Here is a 20085-nt window from a genome sequence, read left to right on the forward strand (position 1 = left end):
CTTGGGTATATTACAAAGCCAGGATTCAAATTCAGGTCATGGAACTTCACATCCTCCATTCTTTCCCATTCCATGCTACTTCTCTGTACCATTCTATCTTCCTTTCAGGGAACCACTTCCTTCCTTTCTCTTTTTCATCAAGAACAAATTAGGCCAGACTAACCTTATTTCCCTTTGTTTCCCTGGGTAACAGCTAGTTCTAGTAGCATAAGGAAATGGCACAGATATAGTATGGTTAAATTTCATCAAAGCTCTTTAAAACTTTCATGCTATATTTTTGGATAAGAAGGAAAAACATGAATAAGGTGATAGTTCAAGTAAGATTTGGAATTTGCTCAACAACAGCTCAAAGAATTGTCATCAATGGGTCAATGTCAGCTCAAATGTAAACCTCTCATGGAGGATACTTGTGATCTGCCTTTGGCACTATGTGATTCACCATTTATATCAATGACTTAGATGACATCATAGATGGCACATAACTACAAAATGGGCATAATTCACAAAGCTTGGCCAGATAGCACACTAAATGATGGGGGGGGGGTCTGATTCCAAAAAGCTCTTCATAGGCTTGAATGAGAGATAAAATTGGATAAAACAAAATCTAACAGGGATCAGTGAAAATTTCTACACTTGGTTTCCACAAATCACCTTCTCAAGTAAAAGTTAGTAGAGGCTTAGCTAGACAACTATTCCTGTGAAAAAATATTTAGGGGTTTTGGTAACTGCAAATTCAGTAGGAGTCAAGAATATTTGGCATGGTAGCCCCCAAAATTATTCTGTCCTAGGCTATGTTAAAAGAGATATAGATACCATCTAGAACAAAAAAGGCAGTAGTAGTGCTATACTCTGCCCTGATAAGACCCCATCTGGAATTCTGTGTTAAATTCTAGGTACCATATTTCAGAAAAGCCATAGACCATATGGGTCATATATAGAACACAATGACTAGGATGTGCAGAGGGCTGGAGAACATATCTAGATGATCAGTTGAAAGAACTGGGAATGTTTAGCTTGGAGAAGAGAATATTTAGAGGAGATGTAATCTCTATCTTCAAGTTTTCAAACGGGTGACATACAAAAGAGAGATTAAACTTGATCTCCTTGACCCTGTAGGGGATAACTTTAGGATAAAACTAGAAACAGTGCATGGAAGTTACTGAGAAGTCAATCTCAGCTTGATGTGAGGAAAGACTTCTAGTCATTAATATTCTCAAAAAGTAAAATGGTTTACCTTGGGAGATAATGGGTTCCCCCCACTTAGAGGCCAGATGACCACTTGTTGGAAAATTTGTAAAAGCAATTTTTGTTCAGGTATGTTTGGTCTAGAGGCAGGCTGCACTTGAGGACATAGAAGGCCATGTGTGGTCTCAAGGCCACAGGTTCCACAACCCTACACTAGGCTGCCTCCAAAGTCCTTCAGCTCTAGCCTAATGTTGAGAACAGTAATCTGGAGTCTTCAACTTTTTCTTCCAGAATAATAAAGGGATTTATAACACAAAAGAAGGTAATGAGCCCCTGGTTTAGATCAAGGTAGCTCATAGGACTGGAGCATGATAAATGTGTTTGTCATCTAAGTGAATGACATAAAAGCTGATCTGAGTGGAGCCAAAGACAGAGCACTGGTGTTCTCCATTTAAAAGTCTTCCTTCAAGTTGACATCGACCCATTAATGACTACTCTTTGGGTATGGTCATTCAACTAGTTCCAAATCTCTTTACTTGTACTCTCATCTTGCCCCCATGTGTTTCAGTTTTAGTCAGAAGCACAGCATGAGAGATTGTGTCAAATGCTTTCTTGAAACCTCAGCTGACCGTATTTATATCATTCCCTTGGGTTACTAGTCTAGTTGCTCTGGGAGGAAAGGAGGTTAGTCAGGTACTATATTTTAGGATGGACGTTGGTCATCCAGAGAAGGGTCACTAGGATAATGAGAGACCCATGTTCATTTCAAGGGCTAGAGTCATTTCCCAAGGACAAGCATATTTCATTTGTGTTCCTGGGCCAGCAGGGTTTGTTGTTAAGCCTCCTGGTTCTGAATGTACTGCTGGGATAGGAAGTCAGCTTGGAAGTGGTTTCTCATTCACAGAGCCAGTGCACTGACTGGTCGGAAACTGACTTTTACCTTTCTTTGCATCCCACAGTGCCTGGCAACTAGTAGGCATTTCATAAATGTTTATTGTCTCATTCTACATGCTTCTTCCTCACCAATGCCTCCTCCTAGGCATTGGGAGGTGGGGTGAGGGTGGGAGGGAGGACTGGGACTGGGGCCTGTAGCAGCATCCTAAAGTCTAGGTCCAGATTCTCTGAGCCTGATTGTCCTCTGCATATTCAAAGCCAAGTTTTCTTAGAGTACCAGAATTTCTAGCTCTACAGAAGGGCACCTGGTCTGTCTGAACCAGAGAAAGAAAACATGTCTAGTTTGATTTTGACTTTATGAGCCATGCATAGCGAAGGGAGGGATGATTTGGATTTGGAATCAGAGAACCTGGTTTTTGCCATTTGCTCCTTGTGTGTTCTCCTGAGTAAGTTACTCCCCTTGTCTCAACTTCCCTCACCTTATGTAAAAAGTGAAGGGCTCAGACTCATTGACCTCCAAGCTCCCATTTAATACTAATTCTGATCTTCATCTTCTTAAACTCTCACAGCACTAGAGCTCGCTTGCTGGGGGTATGGGCTGACAGTGGAAATAGTGGGTCCTCTTTTCTTTAACAGGAAGCTGCTATTCCCCTTTAATTCGGGCACACCTGCTTACAAGGAGAAATGACATCTACAAATACTGATGATCTATACTAATAACAATTACCATAATAAATTGCCCCTTGATTACATCTGTCACCTGAGGATTTAAAATACTTTACAAACATCAATTAGTAATTATAGCTCAAAGGCTTTGCCAAGTAGGAAACAGGTATCATCAAGGCCTCATTAGAGCTGAGAGCAAGGGCCACAAGGGGCATCCTAACGTCCCCAGCATCCTGAAACCTATCTAGGCATGTCAACTTGGATTCCAAACTCCTAATTTAAGTGCTAGTTCCTTCTCCAGAATAACTGAAGGCAAGTTGGTATACTGGAAAGAGCTTTGATTCTTACTATCTATGTGGTTTCAGGCAATTCACTTAACTGCCCTTTGCCTCAGTTTCCTCCTCTCTAAAATGGAAGAGTTTGGATTAGATTGTTTCTGAGGTCCCTTCCAGCTCTATGTCTCTGACTCTATGAATGTGTCTAATTAAGATATACTTTGGCCTGCTTTTCCATGCTGGTAAGGCCATGTGGTTAAATGATCTATCACCCTCATTTTTACACCTACAAAAGACCAATCTTTATAGCTCTGACTGAATCATAGAATGTCAGAATTAGATTAGATGGCTTCACCATGTATACAAGGAAATTCAGGCACAAAGAGGCTCCACTGACCTATTCAAGGTCGCACAGTGAGTTATTAGTAGAACGAAATTTTCTGACCCACAGTAGTATGATCTGTCATCCATAAATGTGTTTTTAGAGTCAGGGCACATAAACTTGGGGTGTTAAGCTCCTGGCATTTGACACTTTTAGTGGATATAGTGTAGAGTTTGGTGTCTAGCAGACATAGATCCAAATTTCTCCTCTGACATTAACTATAGTGTTGTTGGGTCATTTTCAGTCATGTCCAACTCTTTGTGACCCCATTTGGCGTTTTCTTGGAAGAGATCCTGGAATAGTTTGTCATTTCCTTCTCTAGCTCATTTTACAGAAGAGGCAACTGAGGCAAACAGGTTAAGTGATTTGCCCAGAGTTACACAGCTAGTGTCTAAGGCCAGATTTGAACTCACAAAGATGAGTCTTCCTGACTCCAGACCCAGAACTCTATTCATTGCATCACCTTGCTGCCCTTTAGCTATGTTACCATGGGATAAGTCGATCAATCTCTTTGAACCTCAGTTTCTTTATCTGTAAGACAGAGATAATAAGTCATAGTGATTATTTTGATTTACACTGCAGGTATTATATCCCTGTGTTACAAATGAGGAGCAGTATGATGTAAAGAACACTGGCCTCTGAATTTAAGGACAGCTTGTGTACACGTTACACCTCTGATTCATATTCCTTCCTCTACAATCCCAGATAAGACTCAACCTTTTGTTGCTGCCAACAAATTCTTTAAGATTACAAGTTACAGAACATTTGGCTACCAACATGGCTAAAGACATTTTCTTCATTGAATAGTTCCCTAAACCAGTGGGAAGAAATAAGCATCATCCTTTCTCAAATGAGTAATATTCATAAAACAAACATTTAAATACCATTTGAGCATCAGTGATTATTACGTCCTCCTTCTTTAGTCTAGCCCCCACAGTGCCTAGCACAAGGCTCTTTGTCCCCTCATAACTATTATCACTTGATTGAGCATTTGTCTCCTGAGATTCATTCCAGACCTGGGGACAAACACCATGATCCTGGCATAGATAATAGACTGTCTGCCCTTTGGCTTCCTGTAACCTTTTTCAGATGTTGATGGAGCATCTCAGTCTTCCAAGGATGTAAGAGAAAGTGAGTGAGAATTTGAATGCTGGTCTGTTACCATCGCCCAAGGAAAAGCATCTCTCACTCACTGCCCCTAAATGATGAGCCTGCCATGTTAAATGGCTCTAATAATTTGGGGCTGCAAAGTGACTCAGCACCAGTGACAAGGTGCCTCATCAGTGACTTCCAGATTTCTCAAGCTCCATTTACAAGTCAAAACAGGATTTTTTGAAAAATCACAATCTGCTCAGCTTGCTTTCTGGAAATAAAGCCATGCTTTGTTATTGTCACATAACAGGGCCCACAGCACAACTTCTGAAATCCAGCCTTGGCTAGCAATTTGGGGCAGCAACAAAGCTGCAAAATCTACCTTTTTACCATCAATTCTGTTACCTCCACAATAGGAAACAAGAGGAAAGAAAAGTCAGAGCAAAACAGATCTAGACAGAACTGGGGGTGTAAGTGTAGTCTCTGTATTTGAACAGAGAATCATAAAGCACTATAGATTGTTAGGGGGACTGTAGTATCATTGGGGGGCAGCTTAGTGAAGGGCTGGATAGAGCGCCAAGTGTGGAATCAGGAAGACTCATCTTCTTGAGTTCAAATCTGACCTCAAACTCTTCCTAGTTAAGTGAGCAAGTCATTTAATCCTGTTTATCTCAGTTTCCTTATCTGTAAAATGAGCTAGAGAAGGAAAAGGCAAACAAGTCCAGTATCTTTGTCAAAAAACCCCAAAATGAGATCATGAAGAATGGGGCATGACTGAAAAACGACTGATCAACACGAGATCATTGAGGTCAATTCTTTCATGTTATAGGTGAGAATAAGGAACTTGTTCCATGTCAAACAAAAAAGTATAAGTAAAGCTTGATTTAGAGCCATGTCTCAATTCCCAGATTGAGATTCTTTTCATTCCACCATACTACTTGAAAGCAATTGTTACTGGTGACATTTTATCAAATGGACACGGTGCAGCATGGCGCAGGGCAACAGGATTTTGGGGAAGGAGGGAGTGGCTTCGAGTGAGATAGGTAGTGTATCAGTATCTTCTGCAATGCTGATGCAAAGGTACCATCATCAAAAAAGGATGTTCTCTTTGTTTACCTCTTGCTTCTCTTAAAGGCTGAATCCAGGGAAATGAGTGGAAGAGATGCTAGTTTGATGAATCACTTTTTTTCCCAGATTAACTGTACCATTTTCCAAACTCCAGTGAATAGATCATGCAGGTATAGCCTTTGACTTGAGGCCAGATTTTCAAAAGATCCTTGTCAGAAGCACAACTAAGATTTTGCCTTAAGGGCACCAAAATTTACAAAGTACAAATATTTTAAATAATTGTTTAAAAGATTATATTATCTCACATTTTATTACATTTATATGTCATTTCTATTCCTGTGGCAACACAGAAACTTGTTAGCAAAAATAATTGGTTAAACTGGGTAGCTAGAGGATGATACGCTTCCTACCCTGGTTGTCACAGGCCAGGTGAGTAGTGTCCAACTTGGCCCTGCCTTGCTCTTTCTCAAAGAAATAATCTCTGCAGGAAGCACTGGTGTTTCAGGGTCTCTGTCTCTCTACAACAATGCTACTGTTGGTAACCCTCCCTCCCCAAACATATAAGGTTTATGTGAGGACATTTAGTGCCATATGACCAAAGCATCAAAATGGCTGATTAGAGCTCTAGGCCATACTGATACATTTGAAACACAAACTGGCAAGTTATAATGAAAATAATTACATTCAGATAATTATTATTAAGATCTCACACTATACAGATGCTGCACTATGTATGGGTGTATACATGCACATACATATATAAATACATATACTATATGTATATATGGAGAGAGAGAGAGAGAGAGAGAGAGAGAGAGAGAGAGAGAGAGAGAGAGAGAGAAAATAATTTCAAGTGGGAGAGTGAAAATAATTGAAAGATTAAGAATGGCTCCATGTAAAAGATTACATCAAAATTGTAGGTAGGGATTCCACAAGGAGGAGGTAGGGAAGGAATGCCTTAGAAATATGATAGAATCTATAGAGTAAAGGTACACAAGTTTACCTGGGTAAAAATTTCTGTGGAAGTAGGAGTTAAAATGTTATATGCAGAAAATAGCCAATACTCCAAGGTGACTAAAACAGAAAGTGTAGGGAGAAACATAATATGGATTGAGACTATTGAAAGGTAAGGAAAGCCAGGTTACAAAGAGCACTGAGTGGCTAGTTAAAAATTTTACATTTTATTATACGTGCAATTGAATGCTCTTGAAGAGTTGGGAAGACAGAGAAGGGAGGAGACGGTCATATTTTTGCTTACAGAATGTGATTTTCATAACCACAGAGGATGGATTGGAGAGGGGTAGGTCTCAGATAGGGAAGACAATTAATACTTTAGGTCATTAGGATAGGTAATCTAGGTGAAGACTGCATGAGTGAAGAGAATGAAACTGACCTAGGCAGCTAAGTGCTACAGAGCACTGGACCTCTGGAGTCAGGAAGACCTAAATTCACATCTGGCCTTGACCACTTACGAGGTATGTCACCCTTGACAAGCCACTTGATCGTTCTGTGTCTCAGTTTCCCCACCTGTAAAATATGGGTAATAATAGCACTTATCTCCCAGCGTTGTTTTGAGGATAAAATAAAATATTTGGAAAGCACTTAATAAATCTTAAAGCACTACACAGATATTATTATTAATTATTATTAGCGATTTAGCAGAGCTATACTCAACAAAACCTCCTAAGTGAACAGAGACGGTGGTTGAAAGGGAAGAGTCCAGAATGACTCTAAAGCTACAAGCCATAGGGAGGATGGTTGTATCATCAGCAGAAATGGGTATATTTGTAGAAGGATAGGTTTAATCATTTGTCTTCATTCAGTACATTGTAAGATAACATGGTATAGTATTATACACACTAGATGAACTTGTCCAGAGATCTGAGCTTAAATAGAACACCAACTTGTTTATGACTGACTGGGGGCACGTCCCTTAATCTCTGTCCATCTAAATTTCCTCATCTGTCAAGTTAGAATAATAATTTTATTTGCCTTAGAAAGTTGTTGCAAGGATCACATGAGTTAATGTGTATAAAGTGCTTTAAAAACTTTCCAGTACTATATTGTTAACAAGTACTATAATGAAGTAAGCACCTTCACTTATTAACCCTAATATTCACAACAACAAACCTTTAAGAAACAGGAATTATTATTATTCCTATTTTATAGATAAAGAAACTGAAGTATAGAAAATTTAAATGTCTCACCCAAGGTCACATTTGGACAATGTTTGGTGTAGAGCCTTTGTGTGGAGATGGGGCATCTGAATGAGAGGGACACACAGGCAGATACTGGGAAGATTCTAATTCCTTTTGATTACTTAAATATAAATTGTTCCAAGAAGAATTGCTGACCTTTACTGCATTTAAATATCTGCAAAGGCTTTGCATATGTTATTTTATATATATATGTGTGTGTGTGTGTATGTGTGTGTATGTGTGTATATATATGTGTGTGTATGTGTGTGTATGTGTGTGTATGTGTGTATATATGTGTGTGTGTGTATGTGTGTGTATGTGTGTATATATATGTGTGTGTATGTATATATATTATATATACATATATATTTGTTTGTTTATTTATTTTCCTCTTCCTTGTGCCCTATAACGCTCTTGCCAAGTAGAGGCTATGAGTATTATTATACTCACTTTACAGATAAAGACATGAGAATAGGGGAAGTTAAGTGAGCTGTCCAAGGTTATAATAGTGAAGTGTCAGAGGCAGGATCCAAACTGGAGTCCTCCTGTCTTCAATTCCACCTCTACATCTCCTAATTCTATGATGCCCCCTTGAAGAGTAATTGAAAACTGGCATCCGCGGTGCATTCAAGAGACTGACAAGTATAAACTGTGATTTAAAATAATAATGGTAAAAAAGAATAAACTTAACCCACCAACTGACTAACCACATCCCTCCTTTTTGTTGTTCACAGGAAACCAAAATCAACTGCGTGAGACTGGCGACAAAAGGTACGTGGGAATGTCTGTGTTTTTCTTTTGCAGCCATTTAAGAGCGGCTGCAAACATGGGGCAAAGTACAGTCATGACACAGCCTTCCTATCATTACTGTCTCTGGACCCTCGGGCTTCTCTGCAGCCAGTCAGGAGTGGCCATCACCTAGAAAAAAGGATGGTTATTTTTAGTGGAGCCATTTGCATTTAGATTGCAAATCTACACACATACAAAACAACAGGCACCTACTCCTGCAAAGGAAAGAGGAGAAACCAAATCCACATGTTTACTCCTTTTCTAATTCTTCAGGAAATTAGATGGATGCAGTTAGCACCCGGTGGAAGCTTGGGGACCAAGGAGAAAACAAGGGGACTAAGGCCTTGCCATTTGTTCCACATCCATCTTGAAAGGGACACATGTGCCTAACTTGTTTCCTCCCAGGGCCACAGACAGTAGAGAAGAAAAAGATAAAATACCCTTTGTGGAGGAAGGGAATTGATGGGCTACAAATAAAAGTGACAAAATCACTGCCCTCGGCAGACTTTTCCACCAGAGGAAAAAGAATGGTCCAGAGTGAAGAACGCCATTAATTATCCAGGAAACGCAGCATGTAGGACAATTCACTGTCCAAGGTAGACAGTTTATATTGACAGCATTAAGGAAGCAAAGAGGGTTTTTTAAGGATGTGGAAACTTCTGGGCAAATGCCTATTAGTTATTGAGTTCCTTTGGCACTCATCTGGCTGCATCTGGATGATGGACACTGATTACTGCCATCTTTCTGCCCTGCTTGGAGTCTATATGATTACTGGACAGTCCTCCCTGTCCCATATCAAAGGTCTCCATTAAGGGCATATCACTGTCCTTCTGAATGTGCCCCACCAGGCTTGCTCTATAGTTTGTCATCTGTAGAAATTATAGAGCTGAGGATGATGTGCCAGAGAAATGCAGTGTTACTTATAGTCCATCAACAGGAAAACTCTATCTCAGTGCTTTTCTTTTCTTTTACTCATCTAACCTTTACTTTCCAGTTCATTCTCTCCTAGTCTTTACATCTCTTTTTCTCTTTTTGATTTCCTCTTTTTTCTCCTACATGCCCTCTCTTCCTACTGAGAGACTGGATGCAACAAAGGGAGAAAATCCATTTGGTTGACAGCTCAAGATGGGCCCTACCAGGTGCCTGTACTATAAGCTCAGACTAAGGTCTTTAACTCTTAATATTCAAAAACTTGACTTTATCAGTACACTCTTATTTTTTTCAGACTCTAAGGGAATAATTCATATAAACTGAATTCAAGGGCCTGATTTGCTCACTTACAAAAGATATGTTAGGCAGGATAACAAATACACATTGTCTGCACAGAGGATTCTCCCTCCTTATGGGTGGGTCCAAAGTGGTGACCAGTAGTGGGCAGCTGTCTTGGCTACATAACAGAGAGGAATAACAGATCATAGAATTTTAGAATTTGGAGAGACCAGTCCAGTCTACTTTTGAACTGCTCTAATTATTAGGAAGTGATTCTTAATATGATGTACTCACTATATTTGCCTCTTTGCAATTTCTACTTTTGTCCTCTGGGGTCTAACATTTTGAATAATGGTTTTTAAATATTAGGAATTTTGTTCTGCAGAGCATGTAGGTATTGTCTTTGTGATAAATCAAGTAGTATGTCTTACAATTGAAACCTCAGGGGACACAAGTTTCAAACTTTGCCTGGGGTACACAGATCCTTTTCCCAGCTCTGGGCAGACTTGCTCAGAAGAGAAAATCATAGCTTTAAAAATCATCCAATGAATATTTAAATGGGGAGAATAGTAACATTGGTGAAAATGCATTATTGTCATAACTCACATTTCTGTGGGAATTTGAGGTTCACAAAATATTTCCCCCCATAACAGCCCTGTGAGGTAGATAGTAGAAGTATTATTCCCCATTTTATACAGGAGAAAAGTGAATCTTAAAATAAGGCAGTAACTTGCCCCAAAACCACAATAGCTAGGGTTGACTATCTACTACCAAAGCTGGGAAGTAAACTTAGGTATCCTGACTCTAAGACCTAGGCTCTTTCTATTTAGTGATTCCTTCTACGAACTCTAGGGAAGTTGATGTTTCAGTCAACAAAGACAGTATTGGTCATTAAATGAGAGACCTTTTCCCCTAGGCACTGATAAATAAATGTTGAAACACCCTTATTCTTTGATGCTTCTTTTCTTGATATCATGCAGAGCATTGCCTTTTGGTTGGATCAAATTATCTGGATGTGTTAAGAGTAATTAGGTTATCACTCATCTTATGTTAGCTATGCTTTATTTTTCTTGCTAAAACTTGGAAATCACCTGGATGAGATCTGGCAATCTTCCTGGTATTTTTTTTCAGATTATTTCAGGGTTCAGCATTATTTAACTTGTCTCCACATTCTGAATTCTTTGGAGATAAGCATTAGCGTTTGTGCTGATTCTATCCTCTTCTTGTTCTGCTGTTTTGTTACTCTATTTCCTTCTATGACCAAGCCTCCCGATTCTTTCTCTTGTGTTTTCAATGTATTTCATTTGGAAACATCCCTATCATCAGCATTTCTGAGCACTTGTTGATTCACACAGATAGAACACTTGTCTTCACTCTTCCTGTTACTGATAATGGGCTTTGGTTCTAAACTATTAAACTCACCAGTAGTGCCCAATAAGAAAACAGTCCTTGTCTCTCATCTGGTACCCCCAATACCCTTCCTCTCCCAGTGCCCTTATTTTATATCATTCCTCTATCCCTGGTTGTCTATCCCTGTCATTGATTGCAGACTCGCTGGTTTCCAGGACAACTCTTTTTCTGTTTATTGTGCCCCAGATTTAATAGCAAATGAATGGATCATGTCATAACCATGACAATAAAAGTATGTATCACAAGAGATGACAGGGCAGAATAAAAAATAAAATAAAGGTAAACTAAAGGTCAGATTTATTCATGCAAATACACCCAAAGAGTCCACATTAAGTCAATTTGTAGATATACACACAGTACATTATGTATGTATGGTGGTACAGTCACAGCAATCATTGGTCATAGCACCTCAAGTGGCAAAGTTCACATTTACAATCATGTTTACACTATTATAAAAAACCCAAAAAATTCATTCCACTTCAAGACACAAATCACCATCAAAACAAAGTGTGTTGTGGGACAATATTGCGTCCCAATATTGATGTTTGTAAAATATGCATCCTTTGCTTTTTCTACCTCCCAGACCATATCCTTCTGCTCGTGGTGCTCCACTGCTTTCTTTTGAGAGTTCTATCTTACCTTTATTTCACCTTAGGTCTTCCCTTTCCTTGGTGTTTTCATCTTTTCCTGAGCATCAAATATAATTCAGACCAAGCTCTTTGTCTTTTTTCCCTGCCCCTTTCAGCTAGACCTTCTGTTCCCACCCTCTGTAAAGCAGGAGAAAAGAATACTGTTTGAACACTTGGCTCCCAATATATTCCTGTATTTGTTCCTTCCATTTTATTTTTCTGTCCCCTGGGTGCTGAAGAAAGATCTAAAGAGAAGTCTAGGTAGGGCCCTGACTCAGGGACAGCCAAGTGGGAGAATTTGATCTAAGAAATTTTAAAAATTCTTATCTTCCAGATGGTATAAACAAAAAAAATTGAAACAAAATGGAAACAAACATGGAGGAAAGAAGAGGTATTGTTTCGTTTTGGCTTTGAAATAGCAAGGTTCCCATCACTGATTTCAAATATGGATCATTGTCATAGGCTTTAGAGCTGGAAGAAACATTGCAGATTAACAATCCCTTAGTTTTACAAATGGAGAAAAAAAACATCTGAGGTCCAGGGAGTTTAAGCGATTTGCCCAAGATAGCGTGAGTAATAAATAGCAAAGCCAGAATTTAAACCTAGGACTTCTAACTTGAGATACATTGCTCTTTCCACGCTGTTTCTTAAATTACTTAAGTATTCTCCCTTAAGTCTTATTTATGTCGTCTATACAATAACAAAATCTCATATCTGAAAGAAACCTCAGGGGCCATCTCATCTCATCTGTACCTGAACAAGAATCCCCTCTACATCACACTTAACAAGTGGTTGTCCTCTCTTTACTTAAAGACCTACCTGATTCCCCAAGGAAGGGGAAGTTCCCTGCTTTCCAAGGTGACCCATTTTACTTTATACAGCTAATTCTAGTTGTTAAAAATATTTTCCCCTTAAATTAATCCTCCCTTGACTTGATGTAAAGAAGGAAAAAATTCTTCCCAGAAGACAGAGCTGTCCAGATGTGAAATTGGATGCCTCAGGAGGTAATGGGCTCCCTGTCACTGAAGGTTTTCAAGTGGAGGCTGGATGAGCAATTGTCAGAGAAATTGTAGCAGGGACTCATGTTTTGATGTAGGTCAGTCTTGGCCTCTGAGTTCCTTCCAACATCAGATTTGGCTGCTCTGTGTTCTTGTTCCTGAATAAGTTCTGAGGAAGAGTTCTCTCATTCTTGCCCCTGACTGAGTTGCCACAGACATCAGCTTAGTGGAGGCCAAATTGATGGATTTTCCCTATAGCACCCTCATTTGCCACCTGGTGGAAGAGAGCAGGTGATATTGCCCATGGCTGAGTCTGGCTGTGCCGAGTAATGAGGTGAGGTGATTGTGTCATCACTGTACATCAAAAAGGATGAACTGGCGACTCCCTATGTCCTTTTGCTTTGCTCCATGGTGTGGCCTATATAGAATTTCTCTGCATGCTTCCCCCTCTGTCAGTACTGTTTCTGCACTGTCTCTTCACTCTCTGCATTATTATGTACCTCCTTTAAAAGAGGGGAAATGCCTTCTGTGTGAATCATCAATTGCATCGCCATTTCAAAGACCTTGCTCTGGCTTTCTGGTGGGAGAGATAGCTTCAGACAATCTAAAATGTGCAAGCATTCCTATACATTCTAAAATCAGTTATTATTTTTAAATCTCAGAATAATAAAAGGAGTAGGGGGGTGTGAATTTTCCTTCCCAAATCTGTTTTTAAGTAGATGGATAGGTAAAGGAGCCTAAAGGAGCTGTGTTCTCAGAGCTTAAACCCTTATTAGAAGCACTCAAAGTCTCATCTTTCCAAATGGGCTGCTGGTCTACATAAACAAAACTTTAGGCTGTTCCAGTAATAGCAAACCCAAGTTTCTAAAGTACTTTGCAATTTAAAAAGTTCAGTCACCTTAGTATCACCCCATTTAGTAACAGTAATTCACATGACTCTAACACTTTAGGGTTTACAGATTGCTTTGGTAGGATAATAAGATTTAGGGGTAGAAAGAACCTTGGATGTCACTTTGTCTGACTCTTTCATTGTATAGATGAAGAAGTTGAGGTTGAGAGAAAGAAAGCCAGTGGTCTGAGGTCCTATGGCCAAGAAAGCAACAGAAGAGCATGGACTTAGACTCAGGTCTTGTGGCTCCAATTATAATATTCTGCCCATGCCACCATACTGTCCCATAAACCAGATAGTATGTGCCACTTTTGTGACTATTTCCAAAGATCTTAAAGATATCACTAATGATGCTGGATTACTTATCAAAAGAACTAGTCCAAACTGAAAATGACCTACCTGAAATCCCATTAAACAAATAGATAACAGACAGGAAGAGGATCATTCTTGTACTTCCTAGAGAAATGTATTTGATCAGGTGCTTGAAAGCATATTTGTATCTACCCTGTCCCCAAAATATCTTTGTAATGGCATATGGCCCTTGACATTTCCCGAAGAGCCTTCTGGGAAAAAGAGATTAGTAACAGGGCTGAAAAAGACCTCAGCGATTATTGAGTCTAACCCCCTCATTTTAGAGATGAGAAAATCCCACATAGTCTCTTGGTAACACTGCCCCTTATCTTGCAACCCTTACGATGGGCATCTCTTGGGTAACAGTCCAACATGACTTATTCCTGTTGCCTTTCAAAACCATTTAGTCTCCCATTGTCGTATCTGAGGAGAGTGAATAGTTGCTTGTCCTTTCTAATATTATCAATTCAATTCACACCAAAAGTTTGTCAGGCACTTATTAGGCACAGATCTGCGGGAGCTATAAAGGAAGACTCTTCCCTTATTCTCTTTGCCTTCACAATCTAATGGGGTAATGGGTAAACCCATACAAATAACCATAAAAATACTTGATATACACATTTAAGAGATGTGAAACAGGAGTGCTAAGTGAATTGCAAAGAGGCAATGTTTCTGATTGGGAAAAGAAAAGGGAAGAACAAGGAAGAACATCTATTGTTTTTTTCTCTTCTTGGCTTTCCGATTATAGCCATTTACACTGTGGTGCCCTTTTGGCTTATGACCACTTAAAGTGAATATGACTCTGAGGGGAAAGTCCCATCAGATGGACCAGATAGCCCTTTTGGCATGATTATTCATAGACATGAATAGTTCAGAAAACATCTATGGAAGAAATTTATCAGTTCCTTAAGATGTTGACCTTTTCTCCCTCTTTCTTCTAACCACTGCTTATTTTTTATTGGTAAAACTTCATCCTGCATACATGGTTTGAGTAAGGACCTCATGATCAAGCGGATGTTGGAGAGCATACACACATGTTTCTCTAGAACATATTGCATTATCCAACAAACTCTCCAACCAGTTAGGCTCATTACCCTTCCCAAAAAGGCTGAGGGAAAATTGCTGATCTATTGCTTTGCTCTAAGAGGTCTATTCTTGGCTGTTGTGACTAGCATTTCTGGGAATGGCAAAACATGGAATCCCCAATGCTAAAAGTACTCAAACCAGCACCATTTCACCTATTATATTCCTGTACTCTTTATAAATGTCCCCTTCATGGAAATTCCTATCTAGAAGGCAGGGCAGACCAAAATATCTCATTCACATCTGCCAATCTCAGAACCACCCAGATTCCTCTCTAAGCAAAAATTCAAATCTGCTGGAGCTTTGCTATCAGAATAGTCATAGTGGGAAACGGGCCAAAAAGAGAGCCTTTCTCAGGATTCTACTTGAGCCAAAGGACAAAAATGTCCTCTCCTAAGTAAAGTGGTTGACTTGTGAGCAAAATAGACTATGCTAACCAAGATGGCGGGTGATGTGACTAAGGGAAGCTACCGAATTGGAAAGAGCCCTTACTTTTCTCTCAGGATGTCTAGCTTCAACTCTAGGTGGCACAGTAGATGGACTGTTGGACTTAGAGTCAGGAAGACCCGAGTTTAAGTACGGCTCAGACATTTCCTAGCTGTCTGACAGTGGACAAGTCATTTAACCTCTGTCAGCCTCAATTTTTTCATCTGTAAAATGGGGCTAACAATAGAACCTACCTTAGAGAATTGTGGTGAGGATCAAGTGAGATAATACACATAAAGTGCTTTGCAAACCTTAAATCACAGTATAAATGCTAGCTATTATTAGTATGCTTATTATTATTCAAATTTTCACTTTGCCTCTTACTGTGATGAGTTGGGCAAATCCTTACATAATCCTAAATTGAGAAAAGTTGAACTAAATAACCTCTATGGTTTCTTCTAAATCTAGAAGCTATGATTCTGGTTTGAGAGAATCTCAATAGAAATTAATAGAAATCACCTGAGGGGTTAGGACCCAAAGGCAAGGGGCAGCAATGTTTATTAGCTATTGTCCTGATCGGTAGGGCTAGAAGAGAAGGGTTAACTATAGTTGTGCAAAGCAAGACTGACATTAAATCTGAAGGACTGACAGAGAGCCAGAGAGAATAGTCAGAAGACAAATAGACAAGGAGTCAACTACTGTATGATCTCAAGATGAGATGAAAGAGCTGAATAGAAGGGGCGCAAAGGACAGGCAGTACTGACCAAAGACTAGAACAGGATCTAAAGCATAACTTTAGAGTCATTCTTCATGAAGACAAGTTCTCTAGCCCCAAGGTGGTGTAATTCACAGATAGGTTTAGCTGAGGCTCTTGAGGCTCATGCTCATCCCAAAGCCCTGAACCATGCAGGAATCCAGACACAGCAAAGCCCCAGTAAATTGTTAGGTTTGACGAGTTTGGGCTTTGCATCTATCTCTGGAGCTAGGACCACAAGGAAGGAAATGACTAAGTAGCTGTGGGAAGAATTTTGTTCTCTGCAAAATCCAAGTGTTAACTTCTTGTTTGGTATCTATACCTCCTGTGGCAATCCTCTGGTCATTTCTTGCCAGAAAGTCAGAGCTCTTCCCTCTCCAGCTTATGAAGTAAGGGCAGTATAGAACACTGGCATGGGCAAATTGCCCACCACCCTCAGAGAGCAGAACCTCTTTCAAGAGTGGCAGAAGCAAATGACAGTAAAGCTAGAATCTTGAGTCTCATATGGAGCTTATATGCAGGAGTTGGGAAAGGTGTCTGATTTGATTTGAAAATTGAGCCTAGTCACTGGGGAAAAAAAATATGGACCCTCATGAAATCATGAGCAGAGTTCCTCTTAGTTTCACACACACACACACACACACACACACACACACACACACACACACACACACACACACACACACACACCCCTCATCTATTAAAAGGTCCCTCTATGAAGAGCTGAATGTTAAATTCAAGGCTACTAGAGAACTAAGAAAGGCAAGCAGTATCCTAAGATAATCCTGTGCTGGGTATTGGGGAGAGCCTAAGGCTTTTAGTTATTCAGGAAATATAGGGACGTATTCCAAAGTCATTCTGTACAAAAGGCAGGGAGTGTATGTCATCTGGGAATTTATCTTTAAAGGATAGTTATTTTGTAAAGAATTAAATAGAAAGGCAAAGTAATTTATGCTGTCATACTCCTCCTACCCCATAAGAATAATAAGGAACCATCACCTTGTGTGAAGCTCTTGTACTAGGCTTTATGTCTCTGGGGTCTCTGATCTGTGGGCTGGAGAAATGGACTAATTAGGGCAGATTTTGCCTCTGTTGTGTTACAAGAAATGAATTAGGCTTTTGATCTTGTCCAGATTTCTTATATGATTTTCCCAAATCTACAGCATATATTGGGAGAGTATGCTGTACTTAAAAAGAGGTAGCAATAAATAGACCAAGGTGCCAGTAGGATGTGACATGTTGCACACATCCCTAAGAAGTATAGTCTCAAACATATCATATAAGCCAGTGGGGACACACTCAAATAGAAATGAGGGCCACATCTCTGTGAGCCACATATTGACTCAGAAAACTACATATTAACATTATCTATGTTGTATTATATTTTTATTTACTTTGTTATATATTTCCCAATTACACTTTAATCTTATTTGGTTTGTAACTTGGGCCATGCGTTTGATACCTCTGGCCTAGACTACTAGAAAGGCCTTATCATTACAGGCTAATCTCTACCAAAGGGCTGTCTCCAGCCACCAAAGAAGTATCAAAGTTAGCTGCAGTATGCAAGAATAGGCATCTAAGGGTACTAACAATGCAGATAAATACACAGCTCCCGTGGCCTCTTTCTTGTTCATTACAATAGGAAAGATACACCCCTAGAGAAGTCTCCTGTACATTCTTTATAATGCAGCCCCACCTTTTATTGAGATCTTTCTTGGGAACTTGGGTCTGAATAGTTGTCTGAATGCAAACGACAAAATTTCTTCCAAAGGTTCCCCAATAACTTCCAACCTATATAACCAGCAGGCACTGATTGTCCTTCTTTTAATCTTTGTGCCCTATGCCAACCCCAGTGGTATTGGGGCATCATGGTTTAGTTAAAGTCAGCTCCACCTTTTTCCTGATTGTGGTGGTGCCTGAACTACCTGCTGCAAGCTCCACTTTTATTCCTTGGTGTTGAGCTGATGTGAGTTATTAGAGTTGAAAGGGTCCTTAGAGATCAGGCTTGCTTGTCTATTTCATAGCATTAACCCATTACTACTTAACTTAGACCTACATGGAAACATTAAATTCCATTATCGAAATATCATATTTTGATTTTCTTAGCTTTTTATTACTTATCATCTATAGCATGAGACACCTCTCCCATCCTTAATTCCAAAATGCTCCAGGCCCCCAAATGCCTTAATCCCACTAAAAAGCCATCAGGTTGTCTATTTGTCCAGAGCATTACTGCTTCTCTTTGTAATGATAATAAATTAGCCAATCAGAAAGTTCTCCTTTGTGTTGTCCAGCTTCTAAGGTCTTTCCATACTTCATGGTATGCTTTAGTATACCAAGCACCTACTTTTTTAGCTGGGCTTATGTTCTGTGTGTTCAAAATGTTGTTTTCCACAGTGTCTCTCCACAGACAAACTGCCTCCTCTTGCAACCTGAGATGGGGAGGAGGGAGGGAAGGAACCCCCAAAAGCTCCAAATCCTCATGTGAGCCCCCTTTGTATGTTTTCCATGGCACTCTCTGTTCCCTGTAACATTTGGCTTTTCCTAGGCTCTTGTGACGTGTTACACAGTTCTAACCCAAACTGTTTGTTAGCCTTTCCGCTTAGGGGCTTGAATGCCATTTATATCAGTTTCTTTAATCATTTATTTCACTTTGATCCATTCTTCTGACATTAACAATGTCTCCTCTTGGCACAGCCACCTCTGGGTGTATACTGGCACCTTATTGGAGAGAGTGGTAGTTTGGGACCAAGAATGTTTGCTTGCCATTCGTATTTCCCAGGGCCACTTATTGGATTGCAAGCGCTACCTGATATGGAGACTGTGTTCATCCATGCTTTCTAATAACACCTTGGTATTCTTTTACTTTTTAATTGTAAGATTTTCAAAGGAAAAAAATAATTGCCGTTTTGATCATGACCAGGCACATTTTTATTTTTCCTTATTTCTTTTCTTCTCTTATGCATGCTGTCCGGGAACTGGTTTCCTTGTTGTTAGCAGTAATGGGTAGGCAACAGGTGACCACGGGGACTCCATTCTACCGCCTGAGCACAGGTGACTATCAGGCCAGGGGAGGGAACTTGATAATCAGCTGCCTGGGGCCCCTCTCTCTTGGTTTCTACTTGTCTGGCGTATGAGCAGAAGCTAGAATAGTTCCATAGTTGTCCTGCCTTTTGTGGGGAAAGCAGTATTTTCTCTAAATGTACTTTGTCTGACTCTGGTTTTTTATGTATGTAAACTGAACAGGACCTTAAAGCTCCTCACTATGAGTTGCAAGGGAAGGTTTGCCATGTTACCCTTGATTTAGATTCTTGGCTTTGTGTTCAAATCTGAACACACATTTCAGATATCATGTTAACCTGACCCTTTATTCCAAACCAGTTTTAGCATCATGACCAAGTTCAGAATGTTCACTTCTGTTCAAAGGTCCCACCTTCCTATACTAAGCAGCCCTCGTGTCATGATTAGATTCCCCATGGCTGTGGATGATTGAGGGATGGAAATTTGAATACTTCTTGCAGACAAGTCTGGAATGACTATATTTTTTTCAAGGCTTTTCAACTAGGAAACTGAGTATATCTCAAAACCTTTCTTGAAAGATCCAGGACAATTTCCCCAATCATACCCCACTTTTGTCCCATCCACATTTCATGATTTTCTTGCCCCTCCCAAGAGCAAAGGGAGTAGCACTTTCCTTCCCCTTCCAGTACTTTATTTTCAGGTTTCCTTCCTACCTCATCAGTCTAAAGAGGCCAATTACACATACACACGCACACTCACGCATACA

The 20085-nt window shown here is 39.8% G+C and overlaps 1 protein-coding gene across 5 annotated transcripts in view; it reads left to right on the forward strand.

Annotated features, from left to right (window-relative positions):
* Nucleotides 1-20085, forward strand: part of PTPRT (protein tyrosine phosphatase receptor type T) — a 1308680-nt gene that overhangs the window by 1097445 nt on the left and 191150 nt on the right. For all 5 annotated transcript variants that reach the window (XM_072631465.1, XM_072631466.1, XM_072631467.1 and 2 more), the window contains one exon: nt 8495-8531. In XM_072631465.1, the coding sequence (XP_072487566.1) occupies nt 8495-8531 (37 nt within the window). The remainder of the gene's footprint in view (nt 1-8494; nt 8532-20085) is intronic.

The sequence above is a fragment of the Notamacropus eugenii genome, chromosome 1 (assembly GCF_028372415.1).
Source record: "Notamacropus eugenii isolate mMacEug1 chromosome 1, mMacEug1.pri_v2, whole genome shotgun sequence".
Taxonomy (NCBI): Eukaryota; Metazoa; Chordata; class Mammalia; order Diprotodontia; family Macropodidae; genus Notamacropus; species Notamacropus eugenii.